The 23,756-nt window shown below is 43.7% G+C and overlaps 2 protein-coding genes across 7 annotated transcripts in view; both read right to left on the bottom strand.

Annotated features, from left to right (window-relative positions):
* Positions 1 to 22,945, bottom strand: part of APOLD1 (apolipoprotein L domain containing 1) — a 61,468-nt gene extending 38,523 nt beyond the window's left edge. For 4 of the 6 annotated variants that reach the window (XM_086714053.1, XM_086714049.1, XM_086714051.1 and 1 more), the window contains exon 1: positions 20,006 to 20,207. The gene's annotated coding sequence lies outside the window, so the exon portion shown is untranslated. Of the gene's footprint in view, positions 1 to 1,864; positions 1,969 to 20,005; positions 20,208 to 22,836 lie in introns of those variants that run through there. The other 2 variants (XM_086714052.1, XM_086714050.1) reach the window with 2 other exon arrangements.
* On the bottom strand, positions 21,429 to 22,825 carry LOC147579307 (uncharacterized). The gene has a single exon (XM_086714045.1). The coding sequence runs from the start codon at positions 22,519 to 22,521 to the stop codon at positions 21,487 to 21,489; it is 1,035 nt and encodes a 344-aa protein (XP_086570171.1). The 5' UTR covers positions 22,522 to 22,825; the 3' UTR covers positions 21,429 to 21,486.
* Positions 22,946 to 23,756: the final 811 nt, after the last annotated feature.

Here is a 23,756-nt window from a genome sequence, read left to right on the forward strand (position 1 = left end):
TATCTTTAAAATATTTAAAGATAATATATATATATTTCACATATAGAATAAAAGAATAAAATAAAAATAAAAGAATCTTTTGCTCATTTTTAATTGGGTTATTTTCTCATTGATAAGTTTTGAAAGTTCTTATATACTCTGCACACAAGTCCTTTGTCAGATATGTGATTTGAAACTATTTCTCCTAGTCTATGGTTTGTGTTTTCATTCTCTTTTACAGTCACTTTCACACAGCAAAAGTTGTTCATTTTGATGAAGCCCAATTTAGATTTTTTTTTTTGATGGATCGTGCTTTTTCAGCTTCATATCTAAGAAACCTTTCCCTCATCCAAGTTCACAAACATTTTCTTCTATGTTTTTTTCTAGAAGCTTTATAGTTTTACATTTTACATTTAGGTCTATGATTCATTGTGAGGTTTGGGCATATCCATTTTTGCATAAGGTGAAAGGTGTAAGTTGAGATTCTTTTTTTTTTTTCTTTACTTTGGCTTTTTTGTTTTTTTGGTTGTTGTTTTTTTTTTTTTTTTTTTTTTGCTTATGGTTGTTATTTGTTTCAACATCATTTACTGAAAAGACTATCTTCCTACATTGACTTTTTGCACTTTCATTAAAAATTGGTTGGGGTGCCTGGCTGGCTCAGTCAGGAGAGCATGCAACTCTTGATCTTGGGGTTATGGGTTCAAGCCCCACATTGGTGTAGAGATTACTTAGAAATAACATCTTTAAAAAATTGGTTGACAATGCATGGGTGTGTCTATTTCTAGACTCTACATTCTATTCCATTGATCTTTGTGTCTGTCCTTTCAATAAACACCACTCTCTTGATTACTGTGGCTTTGGTGATTAGATAAATCTATTTTTAGTAATCTCTACACCTAACCGGAACTCATGAGCCCAAAATCAAGAGTCACATGCTCTACTGACTGAGCCAGCCAGCCGCCCTTAGGTATATCTATTTTTTTTAATTAACTTATTTATTTTGGTTGGGGGTGGAGGATGGGGGTGAGGGAGAGCACAAGCAGGCCAGAAGCAGAGAGAGGAGAAAGAATCCCAACGAGGCTCTGTGCTGAGCCAGACACAGGACTCAGTCTCCTGACCATGAGATCATGACCTGAACCAAAATCAAGAGTCGGTTGCTTAACCGCCTAAGCCACCGAGGAGTTCCTAAAGCTATTTTTTTAATCCAAAATTTCTATCATTCAAGATGGGTCATCTTGAGCAAGTTACATAACCTCTCTTAACATCAATTTTCTCAGCTATAAAAAGGATATTAGGGTGGCTCAGTGGGTTAGGCGATCAACTCTTGATTTCAGCTCAAGTCATGATCTCACGGTTTGTGAATTCAAGCCCCACATCGCACTCTCAGCTGTCAGCACAGAGCCTGCTTGGGAGCCTCTGTCTCCCTCTCTCTCTCTGCCTCTCCCCTGCTCTCTCTCTCTCTTTCTCAAAAATAAACATTAAAAAAAAAAAGAGGATCTTAGGAGTACCTATGTGAAAGAGTGATTATAAGGGCTAAGAAGCCAAGGCATGGGAAGCATGGGAGTAGAATTGTTCTGTTTCTAGTCTCCTCCTTTCTTCCTGGATTAGCATCTCCTTCTTTTGGGGAAACAGTTCTTCTTACTCACATCAAGCACGTAGTCCTATTGTAGCTGCCAATCATACTACCATGTCCCACCCTGGCCACAGGGAATGGTCAAGGGATGAACACAGGTGCCATGCATAGCTAATTGGAGACTTTCTCCCCTTAGTACTACGGGAGATTGAATTCCTAGCCCTAACTTTTGCTTTTCCCTCTACCCACATACTTTACCATGTAATTTCAGTTTTTCTCACTCAGGAATAAGTATATTTCCTTGGATTTTACCTTTGGGGCTGGCCATGTGACTTGCTTTGGCAAACAGAATGAAGCAGAAGAGACAGAGTACCAATTTTGTCTAGAATTGAAGAGGCCGTAGGATCTTTCTTGTCCTGGTCAATAGGTAAGGAGAAGAAAACTTTTTCACTTGAATGAAGATTGAGTTTTTTTGTTTTATTTTTGTTTTATTTTTTTTAACGTTTATTTATTCTCTTGAGACAGAGAGAGAGAGAGACAGAGCATGAACGGGGGAGGGTCACAGAGACAGGGAGACACAGAATCTGAAACAGGCTTCAGGCTCTGAGCTGTCAGCACAGAGCCCAACGCAGGGCTCGAACTCACGGACCACAAGATCATGACCTGAGCCAAAGTCAGACGCTTAACCAACTGAGCCACCCAGGCGCCCTGAAGACTGAATTTTGATTAAGCATCAAACTGGACAATTTTAGTTACTGAATTGACACTGTGAAAGAGGGTTTTTATTATACAAGAGTGAGCTAGTAAGCTCCAGTAGCCCAAGACTGAGACTCAAACAGGAACAAGTGAAGGCTAGTGACTCCCACTAAACAGACCTTGGTTGGGGGGGGGGGGGGTGACCCCACGTGACATTGCATTTTTATTATACCTTCCTCCACCGTCATGCTCATTCAAATATTTTTAAACCATTGCATCTTCTTGTATCTCATTCCTTATTGTCCCTATTTTATTGAACTTTAATCCTTTTCAACAGCTTTCTCTTGCCTTATTGGCACACTTTCTGTTCTCCCTTTTCTTTTAAAATTTTGATCAAAGCAATACATTTTCCTACTGGTGAATCTCAGCAGTAAAGAGCATAGAACTAAAATCAGCATTCCTTTGCTCCTCCCGTGCAGTATTGTTCCAGGTCCTCCAAAACGGAGCCACTAAAATATAGTTAGACATGCAAGACATTTACCAGGGGAAACATCTGTAGAGGAAGTGAAGAGGAGCCAAGAGAAGTTGGGGAAGCTGTCCAACCATGATGCATATCTGACCTTGAGTGAAGGAGAGCGGGAAGGAAGGAAGGCTGAGTGAAAGTGTCTTGGATCGCAGTGAGGTTGTAAAGAAAGTTCAGCAAGGCCACTGGGGAGTCCTCAAGCCAGTCACCTGAAACCCACACTTGACTTTGTGCTGAGGCCATGCTTCCCAAGGCTGCCTCCAGCCAATGACTGAACGCAACGGCCATACTGAAGTAAGACCATACCTGGGAGCCATGAGACTCCTCTGGCTGTTCTTTCCACACCACTCAATCCATCATGGCTTTTCCTATCTTAAACCTGTCACTTCTCATACCTCCCTTTTGTGCATCCTTCCACACCCAAAGTAAGATGGTCCAGGGCCTGCTTGTACTTCTGGGGAAGGCTCGGTTGTAGGCAGTCGGTAGGAAATAGATCGAAGCACAGGAGAAAAGAGACAGAGGAAGCCACATAAACCGGACCTTAGTCTAGGTAAAAGGAGTTGGTGTAACTCTTGAAATCTAGCATGATTTACCAGGACAGGTCATTCAAATGAGATAAAGTAATTTTATCCTGGAGTCTACTCTCTGCACATCTCCCATCTCGTGGCGGTAGGCAACTGATAGCTGATTCAGGGTTCAGAGCTTCCCTCATGTCTATCTCCACACGGAGAATTGACCGAGAAGTGCTCTACTGATCCTCCAGAATTCCACACCATGAAGTAGAGGGAAAACAGTTGTGGCCTGCCAAAACCAGATTGTAGCGGATGATTACCACAGCTGTGAAGACACCTCAGGAGCAGGTCCACAAAAATGTCTGCTGCTGTAAACTGTGCATCCGTGCACTGGTAACACCAGACTATGACAAGCTGAGTAGTACCAGACTATACATCATACGTCCCAATCACCTTCCTCCACGCCTTGGTGCCTTTGTAGATTTTGTTCAGCCACATGGATACCCCTTCTGCTACTCTTGTTTGTTGGGTTTGGGCTCCGCAAATTTCTATTTATCCTTCAATAGTTAACACAACATCTCCTCTGCAAAGCCTTCCCAGAGCTGCCCTCTCCCACGTGTATGCTCACAGAAGGTTATGCTAACCTATCTCATTGTTCATAACTTATTGTACTGTGGTCACACACACACCTTTGAGCTCCTTAAGGGCTTGAGAGCAGGGATGGTTTTTTTTTATACCTAATGCTTAGCATACAGTAGGTGCTTAATACGCTTTTACTGGAAGAAGGAAGGAAGGTAAAAGAAAACAGACGCAGAAAAAAAGAAAAGAAAACTGACACAGAACTTCTTTCCATATCGACATTTTCCAGAACTTTGTGCAAATGAGCATCCTCAAAGCTACGTTAGGTAATTCTTCCTCATACCAGGTGTGAGAGCCATTGTTCCTACAGTTATGTTAGCTATCTTAATGATTCAGCCAGATGACCAGAGAAGAAATTATGCCAAGCACTAATGCAGTGACATCATACCAACATGGCCTGGTTCTCATTTGATTAATTAAGAAATATTGCAGTTAGTAATGAGGCTCTGCCCTAGGAAGCAGGTCTAAGACACCAGCTCTAAAGAAAACATACCTATTATTCTGAGAATGAGCCATGTGACATCAGATTATTAAGTAGTGTTACAACATGCCCTTGGCTTTGAATTGTTCCCAGCCTTCCCGAAGTAAAGAATAATGTGTAGTCAGTGTTCACTTCACACACAGCAGAGCAACTAAGGAAACCACACTCACACTCCAGCTGCTAAAACGGAATGGATAAATGTATTTATATGAATATACTATGCAAAGGGGAGAAAGCAGGGAGGAATGAGAATGGATGGTGAGGCATATCCGTGAACAGGTAAGGAAAGGATATATTTTGAAAAGTTGCCCCATGTGTGTATACATCAGCCATGTCCAGTTAGACCTAATATTGAATTACACTCTCATTAATAATAGCTGACTTTTTTTTTTTTAATTTTTTTTCAATGTTTATTTATTTTTGGGACAGAGAGAGACAGAGCATGAACGGGGGAGGGGCAGAGAGAGAGGGAGACACAGAATCGGAAACAGGCTCCAGGCTCCGAGCCATCAGCCTAGAGCCTGACGCGGGGCTCGAACTCACGGACCGCGAGATCGTGACCTGGCTGAAGTCGGACGCTTAACCGACTGCGCCACCCAGGCGCCCCAACAATAGCTGACGTTTTGAAGCACTTCCTTTAGCCACCATTTCCACACATTATAACAATGTTTTTATAAAGCACTCTCAGATACATTATTTCAGTGGCTCATGTCGACCACCTTGTGGGGAGGTTATACCTTTCCCTCGTAAGCTTAGCCTAGACATCGTGATGTGAAGATGACGACCCCACCTACAAGTCTGTGGTGGCTCATTGAGGAAGACCATAGACTTCAGCTAATCAGATCTACCTCTGCCCACCCAACCCAGTCCCACCCCCAGCTGTGGGTATATTCCCATCCACGAAGCAACTGGCTTTCCCAGGACCTACCTCTCAGGCTCAAAAGAAAACCTAAGGCTTAATTATTCTTTACAAAATTACCTTCAAAACCCAAAGGACAAGAAAACCACCCTAAGAGCTTCTTATCCACACAAATGAAATGGCCTTTTTAAAAAAATTTTAAGGGTATTTTATTTTATTTTATTTTATTTTATTTTATTTTTGAGAGAGACAGGGCTCAAGCAGGGGAGGGGCAGAGAGAGAGGGAGACACAGAATCGGAAGTAGGCTCCAGGCTCTGAGCTGTCAGCACAGAGCCCCATGCAGGGCTCAAACTCACAAACCGTGAGACCATGACCTGAGCTGAATGAAGTTGGTCGCTTAACCGACTGAGTCACCCAGGCACCCCATGAAATGATCTTTTTACGGAGTCCTCTCACCAAATTAACAAATTAGCTAACTTCACTTGGCTCTTATCTTGCTACACTTCCCCCAAAACAAGTTGGGTGCCCCCCCCCTCCCTGCCCAGGCAAATGAGATAGGAGGTAGGAACCTAACACAAACAGGTTTAGCAAATATAAAGCCTTGGATCATGTCTTCCTACCTAACTCGCAAGGTGGCCTTGGAGAAACACCAGAATCTATATGGATCTTCAGAGGCAAGCTCATGCTTTAATAATAACCTCCCTCCTTAGGCCTTCCGAGCCTCTTTTACCATAAAATGGCCTTATCCCCTAAGAAGGGGTTTCCTAACCTTAAAATGTCCCATGGTAGTTGTAGCCTGCCACAAAAAAAAAAAAAAAAAAAAAAAAAAAAAAAAGTCTACTGATCAAAACTAAGTAGCATCCTCTGTCTTCTTCCTAGAGCAACTTTGGAAAATGATACTATTCTTTCCTTGCCGAGGAGAGAGGGAGACTAAGGTGCAAGAAGTACTAAGATTTTCCTACAGTCATTCCAAAGTTTAGCAGGAGCTTTGTTTTTGTTCTTAATGAAACAATTATTAAAGATTAGGGGGTATCATTTTTCCATAAATGGCAAGACATTGCTGGCCAGAAATATTTAATCACTATACAGTCTTCCAATCTGGCAGAAAGTGAAAGAGAATGATTTGGGATCGAGTGTCACACTGAGCCAGCCGGCCTTGTTCTCATTGAGATTATTTACAAGAATAACAGGACAGCCTCTAAACCCAGGCGAGAGTCAGAAGAGTCAGCGAGACCTAGATCTGAGCCCTCGTTCAGCTGCTTAATGTGACAGTGAGCAAGAGTTAGTTCCAAAAACTCAGTTTCCTCATTGATATAGCTATTTCTCAGAATTTTTGTCAGGGTTAAAAGGAAAAAATGTAGATAAGTGGCTTAGCACACATTGAGTGCTCCATAAAAGTTGGTTCCTGTTATTATCTATCTGTAGAGAGAGAACGTCTGCTTATCAGACTACTGGGGATTGTTTTGCCTATGTGCAAAATTCAACCTAGGCACTTCAGGGAGGTATAAATCAAAACCTAATATTTGCAATCATTTTTTCCCTATTTTTTCCCACTATGAATGAGGGACAATCATAGATACTATTAAAATTGAGCTGGCATGTGGGGCGCCTGGGTGGCTCAGTTGGTTAAGCGTCCGACTTCAGCTCAGGTCACGATCTCACTGTCCGTGAGTTCGAGCCCTGCGTCGGGCTCTGTGCTGACTGCTCAGAGCCTGAAGCCTGTTTCGGACTCTGTGTCTCCCTCTCTCTCTGACCCTCCCCCGTTCATGCTCTGTCTCTCTCTGTCTCAAAAATAAATAAACGTTAAAAAAAAAAAAAATTGAGCTGGCATGAAGTTTGCAACAGATGGTTCAGGTACAACCTACTATTCAGTTACTTGCATTCTAATGTATTTTTTCCAAATGAAGGAAAGAGCAGGGAGACATAATTAATGAACAAGGATTTTCAGGTAACATTGGGCACATCTGCCTTTCTATGTGCAGGGAGAGAAAGACTGAAGGCCAGTGCCTTAAGGGACCTTGAAATTTGTAGTAAGCTTCCAATTACCTGTTTGAGCCGGGTTTGGAAGGAACTTTGGAACGGCCAACCCATTTTCAAGGAAACAGAGACCTAGATACTAAGTTAGCACATCTAGTTCACAGGAACGCTATGCTCTATTATAGCTATACTATTATATTTTTATAAGCCTTTTAAACAAGAATGAAGTGGCTTCTAAAAGATGTGAAATTATCTGCCCAACCTGAAGATGAAAAGTTCACTAGGAAGATGTGATGTGAAGCTTAGAGTAAGTTAATAGATTTTCCCCTTTTAGAAATTTTTAGCATATGAAATGTATCTCTACCCTGCAAGTTACTCCAAGATATATTTTTTAAATATTACTTACAGTTGCTCCCCAGGAAAGGATACATTTCAAATGTATCTTGATTAGACAGTCCCGTGTAACAAAAGTTCCTTTCCTTGAAAAAGTCTGCAGGAGTTCAGAAAACATAGTAACTTCACTTTACTGTAACACTGATACTCTTTTCCTGTGCCAGCTTTTGCCTGCTCCTTTTTAGAACACAAAGAATACCCATCTTCTCAATCTCCCTAGCTTTCAGGCCACCTGACGATAGCACAATGCAAATCACTCAGTAACTACATATTTAAATAACCGCTATAGAACAGGAGTTCAGCAGAGGTGTCCTGGGGGAAAAAAAACGAAATCAATGACCCTGTGCAAGATCTGTATTCTCCTCATTCAAAGCCTCCCCAACTATCCGTCCCCACCTGCCAAGCCAACTTTATCTCTCTGTATGGCCCGGAACAACCCCCACCCCCCAAATCTAGCTCTTGCATAGCTACCAATCAGAATCAATCCCTTGCTCAAAAATCCTCAAGGACTTCTATATCAGTTAAGATTTGCATTTGGCAGCTAGTAACAGAGACCAGAAATAATAGTGGCTTAAACAAGATAAAAGTGTATTTTTCTTTTACTTAGAGGAATTCGGGAGATAAGCGGTACAGAGCTGGTGTGGCATCGCCTACAGTTCCTGTATCTTTGTGCTCCACAATGCACCTTCTATCCTCAGAAACAAAGGATGCCTCCTCAAGTTGCATCCATCTTATCCACCCTCCAGGCAGCCAGAAGGGGATGGACAGGCAGATGTCAAACTTTTTCTCAAATGCCGCAGATGTCGAAAACTTTTTTTCAAATGCCTTCAGGGGCCTAACGCAGTCCAGCATACTTCAGGAACACTCTTTAAATAACTGCCAGCCCCGTGAATGAACAAATTCTACGGCAGTACTCAAGTAGGGCGATTTATCACTTACAAAACTTTGGCAAATGTTAACAAGTAGACCCAGGGCACCATATTAGAAACTATAAGGCACAGATTGAAACTCTTAAGAGAGGACACCCCACTTTAAAATAGCTATATAATTGGCTTTCCACAGTACTAAAATTCCCAGAGTTAGAGATTTATTCTGTTGGGTTAAGAGACTATGTTTCCAGTCAAAGGCACTGTGTTATGCTGAGGAATCAGAGAGCGTTAGAATAAGTAAAGGCAACTTCTGACACACACAAACTTAAAGCACGCATGAAATATAACTTGAGACTACCTAGCAGCACAGGAATGCCAAAATCAATAGGCATTTCAGAGCAGGGTAAAAGGTCCATGAATGTCACTTGGTAAATGTGAGTCAAGTGATTTGTTACTGCACTAACAAGGTGCAAACAGAAGAGGTTAGTTTAGGGGAGGGAGGGAAACTGCCCCGGGGGCTGCTTGGAGCGGCCGGCCGACAGGTGGCTGTACTAATTGGCCCCGGGTTGGCCCTGTGCTGTATGAAGGAGTGGACCCCTTAGAAAAGGGGGTGGCTGACAGGCAACCAGAGAGAAGCAGAAAGTAAAGTCAAAAACCATCTCTTGCACGATGGACAGCAAAGACGGCGTGGATGTCATAAAAGGGGTGCCGCATCAAGACCCCAGCTCTGGGTTCCAGTCTTCAGCCCACCGCCCCCCCCCCCCCGCCCCAGTTGGGTAACTTTGGGCAGCTGACAACCTCTCTGGGCCTCAATTTTCCCCAAAGAGGGGCTTGAACCAGATGATTCAAGGTCCCCCCAACAGCGTTAAAGTGAACGTTACTTGATAGTAAGAGCTCCTACTTCAGCCCATCCGGAAAAGGCTGTTGAAATCTACGAGAATGAGTGTTTAAGGAGCAAGAGCAGGTTAGACAGGGGAAGACAGGATGTGTGGGAAGACGGGACGTGGAACCAACGTTGGAAACAAAGCGCCAGACCAAAGAGGCCCTTTTGCTGCTCTGTACCACAGGCCCGAGGTGTCATCTTGGATGTGAGCTTAGGACTTAGCCCAGTCAGCACAGGGAAGGCCTCTTCTCCTATGCGGGGGCTGGGGGGGGGGGGGGGGGGGGGGGCGGTGGATACTCCAGAGTCGAAAAAATACTAATAAAATGGCAAACACACACATAGCTATTATTTTTATGCAGGCTTTGTCCTAAATTCTTTACCTATTTTTAATTTTCTTTCTAGAGAAAGAGGGCTTTAAAATCGTGAAGAGAGAGGGGTGCCTGGGTGGTTCAGTCGGTTGAGTGTCCGACTTCAGCTCAGGTCAGGATCTCATGGTCCATGAGTTCGAGCCCAGCGTGGGGCTCTGGGCTGACGGCCTGGAGCCTGCTTCCGATTCTGTGTCTCCCTCTCTCTCTGCCCCTCCCCCGTTCATGCTCCATCTCTCTCTGTCTCAAAAATAAATAAATGAAAAAAATATTTTTTTTTTTAAATCGTAAAGAGAGAGGCAAAGCAAGAAGCAGAATTAAGGTATGTAACATGCTTGGCCCAGGGCCTGGCACGTGATAGGCACTCATCATCATTGTTGTTGCTGACAAACCAGGGGCTCAAGGAGACGGTTCCCCCCACTTCCTTCTCCCATATAACCACCTCTACCTTCTGCAGCGGAGTAACGGGTGTCCCACTGATGATGGAGCTCCACTCCACTATCCACCGGGTTCCCAGCGCTGCTCAGGTATATATATAACCCCACCTCTGGGCCCCCAGCCACAATCTTCAGTGGAGGATATGCTACAGATAAGCGGTTAGTTACTTCCTCCTCTCTCTCCATCACGGCTGCTCCCTTTTCAGTGAAGATTTGTTTTCCTGGCAGAGGGGAGGCGGGGAGGTGAAGGGCAGAGAAGAGAAAGGAAACAAAGAGAAGGTGTAGGAGTGATTTCAGACCCGGGTGCTCCCTGGTGCTGCTATTTAGAGCTTTTGTTTTCGAGCAGTATGGAAGACCGACCCTCTTCCTAGAGACTGAAACCGAAACAACCATGACTGGGGCTGGGAATTACAGGTCACTTAGATTCACTCCAAAAACACCTGAGTTGACAGCTGAGGAAATGAACAGGGAGCAGTGAACTTGCGAACCCCCCTCGCACAAGCTTAAGGGACCGCTTCTTGCTGGGTCGCAAACCGAATGAATGCAGGTGGTTCTATCGGCTTAGCCAGCAGAGGTCTCTCTTTTCCTAAGCTTCAGTTAAAAAAAAAAACAACAACAACCCAACTCCATGGGCTGTCCATTTTTATCATCCCTCCTCTGAAGTCTCTTTCCAAAACCCAATAAATAGTGAATCCTTCGGCCAAATTATTTGTAAACATTCAATCCAGTCACCCAGTAAAAATGGAAGACAAAAACTGTTGAGCTATTTGAAGAAAGCGATTCAGTATCCACTTCTAAGCTGTTCACCTGCTTAGAAGATTCACACCACCTGTACGGGCAAAGGGCAAAACATGGGCCGGCACCCAAAACAAGTCAGGCAACCAGCTTTCGTGAGAAGAGGAGGCAAGGTGAACAAGCAGCTAGTGGGTGGAGGCAAAGTGGCGAGATTCACTTCTTCAGCTCCATCATTTAAAGACCCACAGCAGGCCATAGTATTTTGCAGGAGGAGGGGAGGTGTCCTGCATTGAAGCTGCAATATATTAGTTGTGGCCAGTATCCCCCCTGATGGTCCCAGGACTTCGTGTCCCCTTCATTTACTGAAGCCAGGATTTTTCTTTTATTATTTATTTATTTTTGAGGGAGAGAGAAAGAGAGAGCAAGTGGGGGATGGGCAGAGAGAGAGGGAGACACAGAATCCAAAGCAGGCTCCAGGGTCCGAGCTGTCAGCACAGAGCCTGACATGGGACTCCAACGCACAAACCGTGAGATCATGACTTGAACCGAAGTCTGACACCTAACTGACTGAGCCACCCAGGCGCCCCAAAGCCAGGGTTTTTTTTGTTTTTTTGTTTTTAATGTTTATTGTTTTTGAGAAAGAGAGACAGAGCACGAGCAGGGGAGTCCCCAGGTGCCCCTGAAGCCAGTTTTAAAATGTGTTTCATATGGTGTGTGTTTAAACAGCATCACAGAGAAACATAAAGGTGCAAGCCTGCAGGTCATGATCTCACAGTTCGTGGGTTCCAGCCCCACATTGGGCTTGCTGCTGTCAGCCTGTCAGCACGAAGCCTCCTTCGGATCCTGTCTCCCTCTCTCTGTCCCTTCCCCACTTGGCTCTCTCCCCCCAAAAAATAAAATAAAAAATAAAAAGGTGCAAGCCTAAACATTCTTTCCCACCTCTTATGGACATTTTTTAAATTTTTTTAATGTTTATTTATTTTTGAGAGAGAGAGAGACAGAGTGTGAGCAGGGGAGGGGCACAGAGAGGGAGACACAGAATTTGAAGCAGGCTTCAGGCTCTGAGCTGTCAGCACAGAGCCTGACGTGGGGCTTCAACCCATGGACTGGGAGGTCATGACTTGAGCCAAAGTCGGCCACTTAACTGACTGAGCCACCCAGGTGCCCCCCACCTCTTATGGAAATAATCCTGATCAAGACTAAGGGCTTTGACCAGAATTAGATAAAATGAGGAAATAAGCAAGTTTAACTGAAGCTGCACAAGTCTCTTCAAGTATCCAATGGCTTCCCATTGCTCTTAAAGTCAAGTCCAGAATTCCTAATGTGGCTTCCCTCAAAAGCCCATCTGGACTTGCCCATAGCTCCCCCACAGCACTCACTCCCAGCTACAAGCACCTTTCTTCACTTCCTCAAAGTCCTTCCCTGCCTTGGAGCTTTGGACTGGCTCAGCCTGGGTCTCTCTTCTTCCCCTCCTTCCTTAGACTGGTTAACTCCCGCTCAGCCTCCAGATCTCAGCTGAAGGTCATTTCCTTACGAGAGACTTCCTAGCTGCCACCACTAGGTTAGGCCCCCTGTTTCTAATGCTTACAGCATCCTACATGGCAACCAACAACAGAAGGCCCCTCGTGGAGAGACAGGTTTTTCAAGACTTGTTTATTTTTGGTGAACACAGGCTGGCTAGGGGAAAGAGTTTGGATTTCAGCCCCACTTTGCTCTCTCAGCTAGACACCTTTGTATGGGGCCCAAACCATGGGAACACAAGACAGAATCTTTGAGATCCCTTCACAACACTTATCCTTCAGAACACTCACCTAAACTGCATGTAATAATCATGGCTGTGATGCCCTGTCCATCTCCTCCAACAGCCTGAAGAGGGCAATGCTCCCATTTGTTACGCTGAAAACAGAGCCTGGCCCTTAGCAGAAAACAGAGCCTGGCCCTTAGCACGCAACAATGAAGCAGTGTTTGGCATCACTAAGCAACCATGAAGTTATCACATGCTTTTTTTTGAAGCAAGATAATAAATGTCCACCGTTCAGCCTGTACTGTTGTACTAGCATCTTCCTTTGACTCCTGCGAATATGTGGTTTTCAGCCAAAAATCAGGATTCTAGCTTCCCTGGAAAATAACCTGATCCGCAGGGATAGACTACGTGATCCTGACTAGGAAACAGAAATCACAGAATTGTGTGCCAGAAGGAACCTATAAATCAACTTGTTTAACTTCCCCACTTTACAGGAAATCAAGGATTAGAATATTTTCGTCTGTAAAATGAACACTGGATGCAGTGATCTTCCATACCTGGTATTCTGAGATCCTAAGATTTGCCTCAAACCAGTCCCATGGAGAATGACAGCTCAAGATTGGTCTGGTTAGCAAACTAGAAATTTAAAACAATCTCCTGAGCACTACGTCCTACATAACAAAACTAAGACAGGGAGTTAGTTAATCTGTTGAATTCCGGGCAGAATCCCTGGGTGTGCCAAATCCCAAAGATCTAGGAATGTGAGGTTTGGGATAATGTTACCCACAGGATCCCTTGTGCCAAAAAAGATGGAATTGGCTCAATTTTCCATGGTTTGTTAAGATATTCCCGAGTTAATGGGAATGATATTTATACCTCGTTTGTGTGCCCTGGAAAGAAAACCATATACCCAAAGACACACGCTCCTCATAATTCATATATGGATTTACTGATATCTGAAACTAGACAGAAATAGACAGAAAAGGAGGGAATAGGCATTATAGAAATGCTTGTTCTCCGCCAATGTCTGAGAAAAGAGACTAAGACACAAAGAGAAACTTATTCTGCATTAAAGAACTGTAAGGATAATTATTTTTCAAATTTGAAACATGTTTATAGTTGTTTCTTGTTAAAAACTGTTTACAAAAATGAGGTCATACCATAAATATTGCTCTGTGCCTGCTTTAATATTATTGACAACTCTCCGTATTAACGTAGATAAAGCTACCTGGGGTGTTTTAATGACTGCGATCTGTGTCATTCTTGGATATACCATATTCAGATAATCAATCCCACATTCCTATATCTAAGGAGTTGTTCAGTTGTTTACTTTTTTGTTTCTTTTTATAATCAAATATATAACTTCACAATAGTCATTCTGGTAAATATATCTTTAGTCATTATTTCCCAAAAGTAAACTTGTAGAAGATGAATTGTTAAATCAAAAAGTAAACCCACAGTATATAATGTAAAATATAATGTGTGTGTGTGTGTGTGTGTGTGTGTGTGTGTGTGTGTGTGCGTGGGGAGGGGCAGGGGAGAGATTTAACATTTTTCCCATGTGGTTGGCTATAACCCTATAACCTAACACCATTTATTCCATAATATAGTCTCTCTCTACTGATTTGACATTTTGCGTTTTATCATATAATAAATTCTGCTTGAAGCTTTTCAGAGAATAGAGAAGTTGAAGCAAAAGCCAGTTAAGGTGATGACTTATCAGCTCAAATTACCAGCTGATATATAGAAATTAAAAGCAGGAATGGATGGGGGCACCTGGGTGGCTCAGTCGGTTGGGTGTCTGACTTCAGCTCAGTTCATCTCACAACTCGTGAGTTCAAGCCCCAAGTCAGGCTCTGTGCTGACAGCTCAGAGCCTGGAGCCTGCTTCGGATTCTGTGTCTCCCTCTTTCTCTGCCCCTCCCTTGCTCATACTGTCTCTCTCTCTTTCAAAAATAAATTAACATTAAAAAAATTTTTAAAGCAGAAATGGATGAAATGTGTCAAAAAGGTGGTTGTATTCATTTTAAGAGGCTGACTCAGCTAGAACTTCTAGTATGATGTTGAATAGGAGTGTTAAGAGATAATATTTTTGCTGTCTCTCAGCTTTAGTAGTAAAGCATCCAGTTTGTCATCAGTAGGTATCATGTTAGCCCTAGGTAATTTTTGGAGATGTTCATTATCCAATTTAGGAAGTTTTCTATTCCTTTTTTTGCTGAGTTTTTATCATGAAGGATGTTGGATTTTTCCAAGTACTTTTGCTGCATCAACTGATATGATTTACGATTTTTCTTTAGACTGTTAATGTGGTAGGTTATATTGATTTTCAAATGTTGAACCAAACTTGCAAACATAAAATAAATCCACTTGGCCATAGTGTTTTTAAAAAAAAAAAAAAAAAAAAAAAAAAAAAAAAAAAAAAGGAGGCTGATTCAGGGGAATGTCTATGGGCAAAAAAAGGTGATGGCACTAAGCCAAAGACTAGCAGGTTTGGATTGAGAGGAATCTTACACTGAATTTGAAAGGTGGTCATGGCTTCCACACATGCAAACTCTTTGCTTCTCTGATCACCAATGAAGCCAGGAAAAAAAAAAAAAAAATCACTCAGCCTTGGATAGAAAGGAGGGAAGCAAAGGTTAAACTATCAAGAAAGGATGATGGCCATCTTTGTATCTGAGTGATGCTAATTGTGAATATATTTGCCTAAACTTATGTATTCTATATGTAATTTATATCCCAATAGTTTTAAGCTACAGTTGAGTATGTTCTCATATTTTAAGAGCCTTTTGTTCTCTTTCTGAAAACTGTGTTTATATCCTTTCTTATTTTTCTGTTGGTTTGCTTTTTCTCATTGATTTGTAGGAACTTCATATTTATCAGGGAAATTAGCCCTTCAGTATATGGGTTGTGAACATTTTCCCAGTTTGCCATTGTATTTGTGTGAGTATGTGTGTGTGTATGTGATTGATTTAGTACCACAAACAAATCTATACCAGGTCCTTTTTGAGATAATTAGAGATGGCCCTAAACTGAACAAATGCCTTACTTTTTAAGCTTTTTTAAAAATTGTGTTAAGTATACATAACAAAAATTCGACCATTTTAACTATATTTTGCAATATATTAATTCTGTTTATTAAATACTTCATAAAAAATTGTTCTTGGGGCGCCTGGGTGGCTCAGTCGGTTAAGCGTCCGACTTCGGCTCAGGTCATGATCTTGCGGTCCGTGAGTTTGAGCCCCGCGTCGGGCTCTGTGCTGACAGCTCGGAGCCTGGAGCCTGCTTTGGATTCTGTGTCTCCCTCTCTATGACCCTCCCCCATTCATGCTCTGTCTCAAAAATAAATAAACATTAAAAAAATTGTTCTTGGGGCGCCTGGGTGGCGCAGTCGGTTAAGCGTCCGACTTCAGCCAGGTCACGATCTCGCGCTCCGTGAGTTCGAGCCCCGCGTCGGGCTCTGGGCTGATGGCTCAGAGCCTGGAGCCTGTTTCCGATTCTGTGTCTCCCTCTCTCTCTGCCCCTCCCCCGTTCATGCTCTGTCTCTCTCTGTCCCAAAAATAAATAAACGTTGAAAAAAAAATTTTTTTTTAAAATAAAAAAATAAATAAATAAAAAATAAAAATAAAAAAATAAAAAAATTGTTCTTAAGAGTGGTAACAGCAGCAGGGTGCCTGAGTGGCTCAGTCAGGTGAGCATCTGACTTGATTTTGGTTCAGGTCATGACATCATGGTTTGTAGGATTGAGCCCCATGACGGGCTCAGGCTCAGGCTTGGCATTGGTAGTGCCCAGCCTGCTTCAAATTCTCTCTCTCCCTCTCTCTGTCCCTCCCCAGCTTGTGCGTGCGTGCACTCTCTCTCTCCGAATAAATTTAAAACCTTAAAAAAAAAAAAGTGAGAATTAAAACTGAGAAATAGGAGCGCCCAGGGGGCTTAGTCCGTTAAGCATCTGACTCTTGGTTTTGACTCAGGTCATGATCTCATGGCTCATGAGTTCAAGCGCAGCATGGGGCTCACACTGACAGCGCTGAGCCTGCTTTGGATCCTCACTCTCTCCCTCTCTCTCTGTCCCTCCCCCCATTCACAAGCGCACTCTCTCTGTCTCTGTTGAAAATAAACATTTTTTTTTTAACTGAGAAATATATTTACAAGGTTAATATAGCAGATTGTGGATGGTTACTTGAGAATCCAAGATAAGAACTAGATGTCTCTGTTAATTATATGGTTTATAAATATATGGAATGATTAGTATTTATTATATAACTGGTACTGTGGTAAGTACTGCCCATACATTATCCCACTGAATAGATTAATAATCCTGTGAGAGAGGTAAATGCATCCTCATGATATAGCCAAAGAAATAGAAACTTTAAAAGGTGAAGTAACTTGCAAAAGGTCTTATAGACAATGAGTTATGTAACTGGGACTCAAACCCAAGCAGTCTGATTTCAGAGCCTGAAGTGCAACCACCATACCCATGTCTCACAAAGGATTCACAGAACACTGTGTAGGAGATTCTTTTAGACAGAACATGGACAGACTTTAAAATGTTTCCAGTAGTTGTGTGCGTATGTATGTGTGTGTGCTTGTAGAAGTGTATGTAAGTATATATGCATGTATGTATGTATGTATTTAAATACGCATATAATTTGCCACTTTAACCATTTTTTATTTATTTTTAAGTTTATTTATTTATTTTGAGACAGAGAGAGTGCAAGCAGGAGAGGGGTAGAAAGAGAGGGAGATTAAGAATCCCAAGCAGGCTCTGTGCTGTCAGCACAGAGACCAATGTGGGGGTTCGATCTCATGAACCGACCCATGAGATCATGACCTGAGCAGAGATCGAGAGTCAGTCGCTAAACCAACTGTGCCACCCAGGCGTCCCTAACCATTTTTTAAATGCATAGCTCAGTGGAATTAAGTATATTCACGTTGTTGTGCAACTACTACCCCAAGCCATTGTCTCTGACTTTGCTCTGAAAGCCTTTGCCATACAGAACATTTTTACTCATGTCATTGAATTTAACAATATTATATTTAATAGATTCTGCTTTGTTTCATACCTAGAAAGACCTTCCCCGCTCTGAGATTATATTTTTGAAAAGTCCCCTGAAGTTTCTTCTAGTGTGTCTCTAATTTCATTTTTTTACACTTCAGGAAAAAAGTGTAAGTTTTTACACTTCTTTAATCCTTCAGGAATCGATCCTAGTATAAAGTATGGGATAAGGATCCCACTCCATTTTTTTTAAATGCTAGTAGGAATTACATTTCCAGCTAGACAAATTCATTTTAAAACCAAATAGGAAAAAAGTCAAGCAAAAGCAGCCAAATTCTGGGAAAATTCTGGGAAAAAAGCAGATTAAAGGGACTGGTTGGATGTAGAATATTAGTGTTACCAGAAATAAAATTACAGTAATTAAAATAATATAGTCCTGAGTGCATAAACAAATAAAACAATGGAATGGAATAGGATAATCAGAACTTAACAGAATTTAATATAAAAGCATAAATTTAATTATCCCCTTTATCATCTTGAGTATTTCTATCCAAGAATATGGGACACCCTTTCATTTGTTCAAGTCTTCCGTTAGAGATACATCCACAGAATGAGAACCTTACTCCATCTGCCCCTTGCCTTCCTCTCCACTAAAGAGTGACAAGTAGTGAAAAGTTACCTGTGGAGGCTTTGTTTGGGGTCTAAATTGCTTCCCAGCATCATTCCTAACATATTGGATTCCCCAGTGTCTCTCTCTATTCACATAATGTGGAAAGCTGTTATCAAGTCAGATTTAATCAGACATATCTGTACCATAGGTCCATAGTCTGGGCCCAAACCCAATACTAAGTGTTAAAGATGAAACAGTAGGTGTTCGGTGTTGGCAGAATTCTTTTTAAAGTTTCCAGAGGCTGAGTTTGGGCCTTGCTTTCAGTTGGGAAGTTAGGACGGCAATTGGAAGTTACCAGCTACTCTCAAAGATAGTGCTTCAAGTGATCATAGGTGTTGGTCTAGAACAGCAATGTCTAACAGAAATATAATGGGAGTCATATATGCAAATTAAAATGGTCTAGTAACCACACTAAAAAAAAGGGGGAAAGAAACAGATAAAATTAAATTTCATATTTTTATTTGATCCAATGTATCAAAAATATGATCACTTCAACATGTAATCAATACAAAAATTATTGAGATATTTAACATTCTTTTTCATACTAATTCTTGGAAACCTGGTGTATATTTCAGTTACATCTCAATTTGGACGAGCCACATTCAAATGCTCAATAGCTACATACAGCTTCTGGCTACCATATTGGAAGGTACAACTCTAGAAGAAATCTTCCTTGAGTGCAACTCAAGGAAAATTGCTTAATTTATTGAATATCCATAAAGTCCAAGATTGGAAATACCATATCTCAAGGGTCTAGAACAGACTTTGGAAGTAACTAGTCCTCACACTCACTTGATATTTGTCTCCTGTCTACAATGTCCTTATCAAGGGGTCATCCAGACTAGTGCCTGACTCACACTTCCAGGGATGATGAGCTCACTACTTCCTGAGGCTAGCCAGTCCATCTGGGGACTTTCTTAACTCAAACAAATTCCTTACTAAGGGCACAGGCAGGTTAGTTTATGGTGGTCCAAGTTAGGTTGTGTAAGTAAAGGATTGATTGGGTTAGGAAAGACTGGAGGAGGTAAGAACTAAAAAATGGCTGGGGAAGTGGAGTTAAGAGCTGTTAAGACTGAAGGCTGGGGCTGGACGTCAGGTTAAAATCATTAGTTACACTGCCACAAGAGTAAGAGACTCCCAAAATGTATGCATATATGCTAGTTTCACCAATGTGAAAATAGAGTGATTTAGAGAGTAATTTGAATTACTATAAACTTTTGAAATTTTCACAGCAAAGTAAAACATAATTGAGTTACAATTAATGCAGGATATCGTTTCTATTAGACCCGTAATACAACCAACATTCTCCTAAATCTTAAAGTACTTTATCAAAAGAATTAATTTCCAGACCCAGAAATCAAAAGGCACTTGAAAAGTCGTATTTCCTTTCTTAATTTTTTTCTCAATTTTATTTTAACGTTTTCCTTACTCAAAAGCACTCTGGAAATCAAAGAGAGAAAACTTCCTTTAAATTTTTTCAATAAAAATGACAGCGACTTGGCTGAATTATGATGGAATCTGGCTGGGTAGCACTTGAAATAATAGACCTGATCTGTCTTTACATCTCCCCGGTTTCTTTTCTTTTCTTTCTTTCTTTTTTTTTTTTTTTCCTCTAGGTTGTAAGGTGCTCTTTTCCGGGCCACCTTCATCCCCAGCCCCCTCCCTCCCCAAGTCTACCTTTCCAAGGCAGGGGAAGGTGCATCTTCTCCTGGGCTTCCGTCAGCGCCTCCCTAGCACCTCTGGCCAGCAGCCGGCGAAACGGCGTGCCCCGGACATCCATTAACGTTTTATACTACATCTCTGCCCCCGCCAAAGCTGCTCGGGTTTGTTTACCGCGGCCCCACACTCCCCCACCCGCCTGCACACTGTCAACGGCACTTTGGGGCAAAATTTTGGAACAGACAGATGCTCCGCCCACCCTCCTCCCCAGAACCAGCTGAAGCTCCCCAGTTCGGGGCGCCGAAATAGGTTTCGTCACACGATGTGGGGTACCGTATTTTTTACAAGCAAACAAGCATCCAAAAAAAAAAAATTCAAACTGCACCGTCGGGCCAATGGGGAAGGAGCGGGAGGTGGGCGGAGGAAGAGCGCGGCGGGCGGGCGGGCGCGGGGGCTGGTACCGCAGGGGATTCGTGAAAACGCGCCGGGCGCAAGGTTTGGGGCTTTTTTTTTTTTTTTTTCCTTCCCTTTCCTCCCAAACCAGCTAAAGCGCGAGAAGCTGGAGCCTTTCGGATCCACCTTAAATTTTCAGTGGACTCGGCGCAGGGGTCAGTGGGCGCAGCCAATGCCAATCAAGTTTACAACCACCAGCCCGGGAGGGAAAAAAGAGAGGAAAAAAATAATCTTCAAGTTCCCTAGTCCTATACACACTCGGACGGACGCACGCACTCACATACGCGGGCACACAAAAGGAAGCGGGGGTGGGGGGGGTGGAACAGGCGCCCGAGGGAGGAGGGTGGGGGTAAATGTTTGCAAAACGCTCGTTTGGGGCTCGGTGCCCGCGGCCCGAGCGCTCGGGGAAGGCGCGCGGGAAGCGCGGCCCGACCCGAGCGCCATGATGGTCGCCGCGGTTCGGAGCCCATTTTCTGGAGGGGGAGCTGCAATGATGCAATCCCCCGGCCCCGCGTCCCGGCTGCGCGCCCTTCTCCCTGCCTTTTCTTAGCGTTCCTTTGAGGCGCGTCGACGCTTCGCGCCCAACACGCATCGATTTCTTGTTGTATTTTGTGCTTTCTGATTCCTGCCTACTGTGTGTCCCCACGCGAGACAGGCCTGGGACTTGAGTGCCCGTGTAAATACTTTCGCTTCTGCAGGGTCTGACTGAGGCTGACCCCACCCCACTCCACCCCACCCCCACGCGAGCCAAGATCCGGGAGGTTTCCTCCCCCTTACCCCGCGGTGGATGAGGCGGGGGTGGGGGGATCTAGCCTGACTGTGGGCGCTTCTTCTCTGCCTCCGCCCCCCTCCCCAGTTTCGCTTACAGGATTTTTACCTTACTGTTGGCCGGGAGGGAGGGGAGCGGGCGTAGGGTGTGGCTCAGGTAAAAGAGATGGCAAATTTAAAAAAGAAATTCGCACTCTGAAAAACAGATTGGAGATCCAGATAGGCTTTTAAAACACCTTTTTCAGTCCTAAAAAGCTTATGAAGAGCAAGTGTTACGCTCACAATGATGAAGATGAAATGGCGAAGACGGCGTTTCCCGGCCGCCGGGAAAGGTCGCCTGGCGCGGCCGGGGCGGTGGGCGCACCGGGGCCTGAAAGGCCGCGCGCCCCGCTCCCATCCTGTGGATTTTTACGGTCCCTTCTGTCCCCAGTCATGCCCCTGGCCCCACGTTTTCCTATTTCTTCCCTGCCCCAGTCCGACGCGTTGGACAGCTGGGGATGCGATGGGGGGTGGGGGTGGGGGGGAGCTGGATTTTGCAAAACGCTGTAAAGGAGGAAGCGACCCCGCAAGCGGCTGTGGCGCTCGGCCCCTCCTGCGCGTCGCTGCGGTCCTCCTTGGCCGCCGGCGAGCCGGGAAGCCTTTCGAAATGCGCGGGGCTGCGGATCATTGGAGCCCAGGGTGGGGGTGGGAGCGGGCTGCTGCCCCGGAGGGTCCGAAGATTCGGAAAGGTTCTCCCCTTCGCTCAGATCCCCCCCACCGATCTGGAATATGGCAGGGTGCTTGGTGTAGAGGGTCTGACTGTGGAGAGAAGTAGGGGCTTCCGCTTCTTTCTCAACCCAGAGGAGAGATGATGAGGGAGGAAAGTTTCCGAGAAACCGCCCCGCGCCGCTGCGCGGGCCGGGGAGCAGCCGCCCTCCACGGCCTGCGGGGCGCCCCGAGCGCGGGAACTGCGCGCAGCCACCCCGGCGGCGCGGGCGCTGCAACTGGCAGAAATGCAGCGAGACTTGATGGCCTTTTCGTCGCGGGGCGCCAGCCAGCCCGACGCCGCAACTGCCGCGGCAGGCGGGAGCGGGGCTTCGGGGCAGTTTGGGGAGACGACGGCGCAGTGGCCGGGGGAGCGGAGCAGGGTTTGGCTGGCGCCGGCTGCCGCGACCCCTCAGAGGGACGCCCGCGGCGGGCCCAGCGGTCCGGGACCAGGGAAGGGACGCTCCGAATCTCGGGGACGCACTTGGAGAGTTGACACAGACGTGTAAAGGATCCACCCGGTGACTTGGGGGCTGCGTTCCTGTGAACGTGCCTGGCGCCGCGAGCATCCACTTCTTCCTGGCCCTACACTCCTAAAACGCAGTCTCTAAAAATTCACATTAAGGATGCCGCTTGAGGGAAGGAAAATAGGGTGCAGGCAGCAATTAAGAGGATTTTTTTCCTCTGTTAGAGACACTTTTTAAGTACTCTTTTTGGTTCAGAGAAACTAATTTTATTTCATTATTTCCTGACTCTCCATTCCTTCCTCCCCATTTTGAATTGTTTTTCTTGCTTTCTCAGTGTCTTCCTGAAAAACACCCTGTATGCGTGTTTTGAATAGAATCACAAAAACACCTTTAGCCTTTAATTAAAATAATACCTACTTGGAAGATGTAGCTCCGCCACCAAAGGACCTTCTTTTCTCCTTCCCGGCAGCCGAAGAGAGTCAACTCTGCTCTTTTTTTTTTTTTTTTTTGCTTTGCTTTGCTTTCTTCTTTTTTTTTTCTTTAACAGCTTCAGGTCAAAATAAGTTTTAACTGTCTTGTGTAGAGCCCCCTTTGGGGTGCAATAATGTAAATGCTAGTATTTCAGGTAAACAATTTAACCCAAGTTCAAATGTTTGCGATTTAACCATTTGCAGAATCCTAGAAAAAAAAAATTTACACCTTAGCCACATTTTTAAGAGAATGTGTAATAACAGGAATCATTTTTACTAATTTGACTTTAAAATACCTTGTCTAAGTTTTTATTAAAGTAAAAAATATCTTACCTCTGCCACGTCAACATGGGCCCCAAACCCTCAGATTTGGTATTTAGATTAACCAGTCTTGGGTTGTGTAGATTATAACCAGGAAATTTCAAAATTGAAGGATTTGTTATGACCAGTTTGAAGAATACCTGTTCCGTCTAAATTAGTGTGGAATTCCAGTTTCTAAAGGACCTATATATATCTAAATATTTTTGACAAGAGGTGTAGATTAGGTGGTCTGAACAATCGCTCTAATTTCTCACAACACTTGCATGTGTAAATACAGAATTTAGAGAAGTCACCATGTTACTTTCATTTTCAGTCCTGCAAATGTATGAACAGTCTACACTTATGTAAAAATGTTTGAGTCAGACACATATCCTAGAAGATATAAATATTGGAACTAATGGAGATTTGACAATCTTATTTATATGAAAATGTGGCTTTTCCACTTTCCACGTCTAAAGCTTTGTTCACGCATACAGAACTAAGTGGAAAATACTATCACATTCAGAACCACATAAACATCATCTGAGATGTGGGCCTAAATTATCA

This window comes from Puma concolor, chromosome B4 (assembly GCF_028749965.1).
Source record: "Puma concolor isolate L17-30 chromosome B4, mPumCon1.1.hap2, whole genome shotgun sequence".
NCBI classification, from domain to species: Eukaryota; Metazoa; Chordata; class Mammalia; order Carnivora; family Felidae; genus Puma; species Puma concolor.